This window comes from Tupaia chinensis, unplaced genomic scaffold, assembly GCF_000334495.1.
Source record: "Tupaia chinensis unplaced genomic scaffold, TupChi_1.0 Scaffold000404_1, whole genome shotgun sequence".
NCBI lineage: Eukaryota > Metazoa > Chordata > Mammalia > Scandentia > Tupaiidae > Tupaia > Tupaia belangeri.
In genome coordinates, this window is record NW_006159906.1 from 965,271 (window position 1) to 972,383 (window position 7,113).

Sequence of the window (7,113 nt, forward strand, 5' to 3'; positions counted from 1 at the left end):
CCCGCTCGTGCCCAGGGCCACGCGTGTGAGGTCTACATGTGTGGCTCGTCCAAAATGCCGCTTTCCCTGTCGCCCACGTCCTCCTGCCACAGGTGGTGTCACCGCTGGCGGGCTGGCGGGCCGGGCTTGTCTCTCTCACAACTTCAGGTGCTTTCCTGGAGACTGAGGGGCCCGGCACCCTGGGCCTGACCCACGGCTGGCTGCTCTCAGGAGAGCGTGTTCGGGTGGCCCTTTCTCAGACTCCCCGGGCGGTAGAAAGTTGTGGCTGAGTGTCTTGATCCGGTCAGTTAGAATTGGGGTCTTGCCATTCGGCCCCCCTGATCGACCGAAGTGGAAATGCTGACGCGGGCTGACGGGCAGGAAGGGAACCCTGGCACCGCGGAGTTTGGCAAATGCAGAGCACAGGGGAGGTGCTTTCCCAGGGCGAGCTGCTGGCCTGGCACTTGGCACGAGAGCTGCTTCCGGGCTGGGTTTAGGAACTCGCATGCGGTCGCTTGGCAGTTGGTGGAGCTCTTTGGCAGGTCGGCAGGCTTCGATGAGCTGCCGGACACTAAGGCACAGTCACTGGCCGGCGCTCAGCTCAGAGCCGTGGACGTCCGTCCACGAGGATGTCATGAGAAGTGCAGTAGCCGCGTGGCGTCAGAGCTATGCTGTCACAGAAGCAGGGATCTCGCATGTGCAGCGTGTGCCCGTGCCTGTCCCTCCGTCCCCCGGGTCAGGAAGGCGGGTACCCTGCCCTGTGTATCTGAGCACCTGTCCAGGGCTTTTCCTCTGCCCAGAGCTTCTCTGGCCTGGGCTCGCTGACTGAACGTCCCCCCGCCTGTGCCTGCCACACCTTGCAGTCTGGGGGACCGTGTTGGCAGAAGTCCCCATGTCTGTGGCAGGCTGGTACAGGGGAGATGGGTCCCACATGGGGCTCCTCCCAGGTGGGCTGGTGCAGGGGGCGGGGCACGCTGCACATCGGGGCTCCTCGCAGGTGGGCTTGGCACCCTCTGCACAGCATTCATTGATGGGGCTCACCATTCCCCCCTCCCGCAGCTGTGCACCCGCCAGGAGGCAAGGTCAGACCTGTTCCGACCTTCTTCTTGGGTTTGCGGGTGTATACGATGCACCAACGCACAGACTCGCATGCCTCACTTCCTGTCCCCCCCATGCAAGCCGTGGGGCTCTGCCAGTCTTAGCTGGACTTTGGGGGTCCCTTAAGAGCCCTTCTCTGTTGCTGCAATTGTTATAACTGCTGGATTGAGGCAGCTTGATAAATACCCCACTCCCCTCCTGCCTGTCCCTGTGCACGGGCTGTAACCTGGAAACCGAAGAAGACAGGTGGCCATGGATGTGCTGGGGTTTATTGTTTGGTAAACTATGGGCAAAAATGAAGTCCTGTGATAAAAAGGAGCGTCCGGCCTTTGTGGTCACAGTGCTGGTGAGGAGGCGTGTCTTCCTCGTGTCCAGTATAAGCAAGGACTGGCCAGCTGACGCTCTTTCGCATAAAAAAAAAACGCTCTTCTGCATTCAGATTCCGGGGTCGGTTCTCTCCGGGTCATGCAGCCACGTGTGCTTTCTCGGTAGGTGGTCCATTAGAAACGTCGGGAGAAGCTAGTGGGCCCAGCAGATAATGGGCAGGCAGGAGGTGAAGGGTCTGACCTCTTACAGGAATGAGACAGGATGCAGGTCGGATACCAGGGCATGCACGGAGGCCGCACGCTGCCCCAAGGCCCACGCTTGCTCACCGATGGCCACGGGGTGGGCGCATTGCGGGACTGAGAGCCGGAGGAGTCCGAGCATGACAGCTAGGCATGGTGGCATGCATCTGTGAGCCCAGCTGATCAGAAGGCTGAGGCAGGAGGGTCAGGGGTTCAAAGCCAGCCTAGGCAATATAATGGGACCTGTGTGTGAGGACAGAAACTGGGGACAGAGGTGGACATAGTGGTTTTAGCTGGAATCAAATGAGTTTTCAGTGCTAGGGTTTTCATCTGATTTTTTTAATTTGCTGAAGGGCTTGCCCACTTGCCAGAGAGAGACAGGAGGAGAGAGGAAGGGAAAGTGAGAAAGCATCCCCGTGAGGGTGGTCATGCCACAGTGCCTTCTATCCCATTTCCCCTTTGGGCTTTCGGGCACACAGCTCATTTGTTTCTCAAGCTGCCGGGTCCAGGAGCCACGCTGCTCAGTCAGCCGTGTGGGGTCCAGCCACTGGCAGGGCCAGATCCATTCCCTCTTTCCCGGGGGGCGACTCTGCCCAGCCAGCGGTGGGGGGCCCAGCCACTGGCAGGCCCAGTTCCATTCCATGTTTGAACAGACCAGGAGAATGCTGTGACCCGAGCTGGTGTGCAGGCCGTGCTGCAGGCCGGGCAGTGGAGTAGCCTGCCTGCCCCCAGCCTGGGCCTTACCGGGCATGGCAGAACAGTGCTGGCTGAGCCCGGGTGGCCCAAGCTGCACCCTGCTCCCGTGGGCTCCTCCTACCACGGCTTGTTTGTCTCGGGTTCCAGGGGGACCAGGGTGGCCTGAGGACCTTGCAGAAGAAGTGGACCACCTTCCTGAAGGCCAGGCTGGTCTGCTCCCAGCCGGATAGCGGCCTCATCTTCAACGTGCTGCGCGACATCTTCGTGCTCCGGTCCCCAGGCCTGAAGGAGCCTGTGTTCTACGGGCTCTTCACACCGCAGCTGTGAGTGCGCTCCCCGGGGTATGGTGAGGGGAGTCCCCGTCCCTGCTGGCCCGTGCCCTCCAGGCGGTCACACTGCCCTGCCCCTCCAGGAACAACGTCGGGCTGTCGGCCGTGTGCGCCTACAACCTGTCCACAGCTGAGGAGGTCTTCTCCCACGGGAAGTACATGCAGAGCACCACAGTGGAGCAGTCCCACACGAAGTGGGTGAGCTACAGCGGCCCCGTGCCCACGCCGCGACCCGGAGCGGTGAGTAGGCCTAGGCCAGGGATGGGCGGGGACAGGCCTGGGACACGAAACTCAGCATAGGGACCAAGGCTTCCATGCAGCCAGCTTCCTGGCCACACCGAGTCCCCTCCACGCAGACTGGGCCAGGCATCTCTGCGGTGGCCGGGGTCGCTGACCTGGAGGCCCAGTGAGCCCAGCTCCACCTCCCCGTCTCCCCCTTTCCCATGTCGCACAGTAGCCGTGGATGTGCTGCCCAGCCAGACAGCTGTGCCCCTGGCATGGCTGTTTGGGAGACTGACGTGGCACGGCTCGGTCTGTGGCATTTTCCGTTTCCTACAGAGAAGGACACAATTCCGTGGCAGAGGCCTTGCGTGTTGTGAACTTGCTGTCCCCTGGTCAGTAAGTCAGAAAGGGGCGTCAGGAAGTTGGCGGGAAGTGGAGTTAAAGTGCGAGTCTGTCGTGGCGCGGGACACTGTGAGACCCGTGCCTGTTCTCATGTGCATACCCACGGCCTTTCAGGAGGTGTCTGTGTTTCCCCCCCGAAGCCGCGGCTTTTCTGTGGCTGGTAGCATGCATTTCTAGGATGGTTCCTCTGTGCCCACTGCTGGACCCCGGCAGTGAGCGGGCGTGTTGGGCAGTGTGTGTGGGCTGGGGCGGGGGCCCTGCGTAGAGCCCTGTTCCCGGAACTCACCCCGCAGACTGCGCCCAGCCCCGACACCAGCATCGTTCTTTCGTGTGGATGTAACCAGCGCGCGTTGACCGTGGTCCCGCCGTCTGGCTTCCACACGGGGCTGGCACTGGGAAGTAGACTCTTCCTCTTTTTTGCCGTTAGAATTGCCGAGCAGTGTTGGGCTCTCCCCTCCTGTGGAAGAGCTGTCAACTGATAGGTGTTTCATTTTCAGTTTCAGAGACTTGGTTTTATTTCCATCTATAAATAGATTGAAACCCCTGCTCGGTTTGTGTCATGAAGCACATGTGTCATGGCCGCATACCTTGCAGTAAGCTTTTCAGCGTGTCCTCTGCCCTGGGGTGAGGCCCTGCAGCATCTGCTATGACCTATGGGGAACTCACAGCGTGCATCCTCCGTGTCGCCTCTGACGTGGGAGGTCTTTGGAAAGCCCCGGAGAACACACATGAAAAACTATGCGAGGATTTCGAGATGGTTTTGCACCAGAATAAATTCCTACTTTAATTTTCATTCCCTGCCTCCTTTTGGAAGGCCCCTCAGTAAGTCCCTCCACTGCGCAGAGCGGTCCCCGGGGACTCGCAGCTGTGCCAACATGGTGGTTTTGCCCCTGTAGTGCATCGGCCGTGAAGCCCGGGCGGCCAACTACACCAGCTCTCTGAGCTTACCGGACAAAACGCTGCAGTTCGTGAAGGACCACCCCCTGATGGACGACTCCGTGATGCCAATAGACAACAGGCCCAGGCTGGTCAAAAAGGACGTGAACTACACCCAGATCGCGGTGGATAGGACCCAGGCCCTGGACGGCACCGTCTACGACGTCATGTTTCTCAGCACAGGTGGGCTCGGGGGTTGGCACGCACACACTCCCAACAGCAAAAATCTCTCTCTTAAAAAAAAAAAAAAAAACTGGGCTAAGGCCAACTACGTTAGTTTCTGATTGGTTATTTTGCCCAGAGCTTTTTCTTTTTTATTTCTAGTGCAAAGTCATCCTTTCTAGGGGCTGGTTGAGGGTGAAGGAGGGTGTGCATTTGCCACGTGGCTGGCATCCTTGGTTTCTCCTTACGGGGCCACGTGGCCGACCTGTCCCTTTGCCCTGACAGACCGGGGTGCCCTGCACAAAGCTGTCAGCCTCAAGGATGGCGTGCACGTCATCGAGGAGACGCAGCTGTTCCAGGAGTCCGAGCCGGTCCAGACCTTGCTGCTGTCTGCGAAGAAGGTACGGGACCCGGCCGGCTGGCGGGCTCTACCTAGCATGGTGGCTCGCATCTTGGGGACCTGAGGGTCACTGAGCACGGCGTGTGGGCCCCATCTGTGTCCCAGATGAGCTGACTTTCGGGACTTCATAAGCTGTGAGAGCTGGCTTGGAAGGAGGGAAGGCAGACCAGGAGGTGGAGCTTCCTGATGTTGAGCGGGAGCCCTCCACTGTGAGGGGCACTGCCCTGTGAGCACCCTCTCGAGCCCCAAGGCCGGAGGAGCTGCAGACCATGTGGTGGGACGTGGTGTTAGCACCGCTGGCCCTGTGACATCTCGGAGGCTCTTTTCTCTGACAAGGTGCCTTCTGCAGCAGGCTGGGCAGACTGCAGAGGGTGACTTGGGAGTGAGTGAAGCTTCAGGGTGGCGGCTCTTGGTGGCAGCTGCTCTGGCATGGTAGCCCTGCTGAGCTGGGACAATATGGAAGTGAATGAACCTGCCTGCAGACCCTGAGCTTGGTGCTTCCAGAAAGCTTCACGTGTTACCAAATATTCTTTTAAGGTTTTTCAGCCATTTAAAAATGTGAAATCCAGGGCCAGCCTGTACCCTAGCAGGTAAGAGAGCTGGATCCCACAAGGCCAGCCACACAGTTTGAATCCTGGACCCAGTCCTGGATGGCGTATGATTATGTCGCTGGACTCCCACAGAGTCAAATATGGTTCAAATCCTGGACCCGGTAGCCTGAAACTCATGCCGGGTGCTTGAGCGTGCATGCCCCAAATCCCAAGAGGAGATCGGAGGGGACATTTCTCCACCACGTGCATGTGCCCTATAGCAAAAAATATCTCTGTCTCTCAGAAGCAGAAATAGTCTGGCTGCACCCTGACAGGGTGAGGAGTGAGAAGGGATTGCGGTGTGACTGCATCCCTCAGGGACCCCTTCTCTCTCTCTTTCCTGAGTACATGTGCTCTCTGGGAAAAGGCTTTTTAAATAAACATGAGCTGTATGGGAAGAGTCAGCTCTGGGCTGGATTTGCCCGTTCCCTGTCCAAAGTAGCCTTGAGAGGTAGTTCTCCCAACTCCCAATTTCCTGGGGATGGATCAGCATGGAGCAGAGTGCAGGCCGGTCCAGGCCCTGACCTCGTAGTGGCCTTGTGAGCCGGGGCAGGCCAGCGTGCTCCCCGGGCCTCTGTCTCTCCGCCTGTCCAGGACAGCCCAGCGTGCACCTGGGCCTCTGTCTCTCCGCCTGTCCGGGGCAGGGCCAGCGTGCGCCCGGGCCTCAGTCTCCCCGCCTGTCCGGGGCAGGGCCAGCGTGCACCTGGAGCTCAGTCTTCCCGCCTGTCCGGGGCAGGGCCAGCGTGCGCCCGGGCCTCATCTGTGTGGGGTAGAGCATCTCCACCCTGAGTGGCCGTACAGGCCTCACAAGCCTAACCGCTCTGTCCTGGAGCCAGAGAGGGCTCTGCCAGGGGTCACCCCCTCCTCTCCCCTCCCCAATGCCTCCTGATGTTTGGCTTTTCCTGGTAGTGAGCTTACGTCCCGGGCACGGGCCTGGCCAGGCTGGTTCTCCGAGCACAGTGGCAGGAGGGCATTCACACTCTGGTGCCCCTATCGGCACCCTCCATCCCACACCCTCCCTCTGGGAGAAGGAATCTCTGTCCCCGTGAGCAGCTCCTTCCTTCCCGACCCCTTGCCGCGACCCCCTTTCTGTCTGTAGCGTCTGCGCTCTAGGTCCTGTGTATGCGTGAGGGCACGGTTCCCTGCGGCTGGCTGCTCACTGAGCGTGGCATCCTCCAGGTTCATCCACGCCGTGGCACGTGACAAGAGTCCCTCCCTTTCTGAGATTGGCTCAGACTGCATTGTCAGGGGAAGCCATGTTTTGTGCTTCTGCTTGCCCATGATGGGGGTTTTGGGTGCCCTGTCACGAGCTGTGCACCCTGAGTGCTGTCCCGTGTGCGACGGTGTCCTCCAGGCCCTGCTCTCGCCCCTCTGGGCAGAGGTCATTTCCCGGCCCTCCCAGGCCCACGTAGCAGGGTGCCTGTGTTTGCACCGGCCGCTCCTCCATCAGGAGACACGTAGTGTGGCACGGGCAGGAGGGTGCGCAGCCTCCCCCGGCCCACAGGCGCCCGCCACCCCCCGCCCCCCGGCCCCCCGCCAGTCCCAGACCGGAGGTTGCGAGCCAATGCCGGTGGAGGAGTGGGCCACAGTGGGGCGGGGGCCGGAGTGCGCCTGCCCGCTGACGTCCGCACTCAGGTGACTGCCATGGAGCTCTGAGGGCTCCCACGTGTGGCCTGCCCCGGGGCACCGTCGGGAGCAGCGGCAGGGCTCGACTCCCGACACACAACCACCCC

General features: G+C 60.5%; 1 protein-coding gene across 1 annotated transcript in view; it reads left to right on the top strand.

Moving 5' to 3' along the window:
* SEMA4D (semaphorin 4D) overlaps positions 1–7,113 on the top strand; it is a gene marked incomplete at its 5' end in the record, with an annotated part of 46,503 nt that overhangs the window by 33,184 nt on the left and 6,206 nt on the right. The window contains 4 exons of the mRNA XM_027774136.1: positions 2,487–2,662; positions 2,752–2,908; positions 4,189–4,411; positions 4,676–4,791. Coding sequence (XP_027629937.1) covers positions 2,487–2,662; positions 2,752–2,908; positions 4,189–4,411; positions 4,676–4,791 — 672 coding nt within the window. The remainder of the gene's footprint in view (positions 1–2,486; positions 2,663–2,751; positions 2,909–4,188; positions 4,412–4,675; positions 4,792–7,113) is intronic.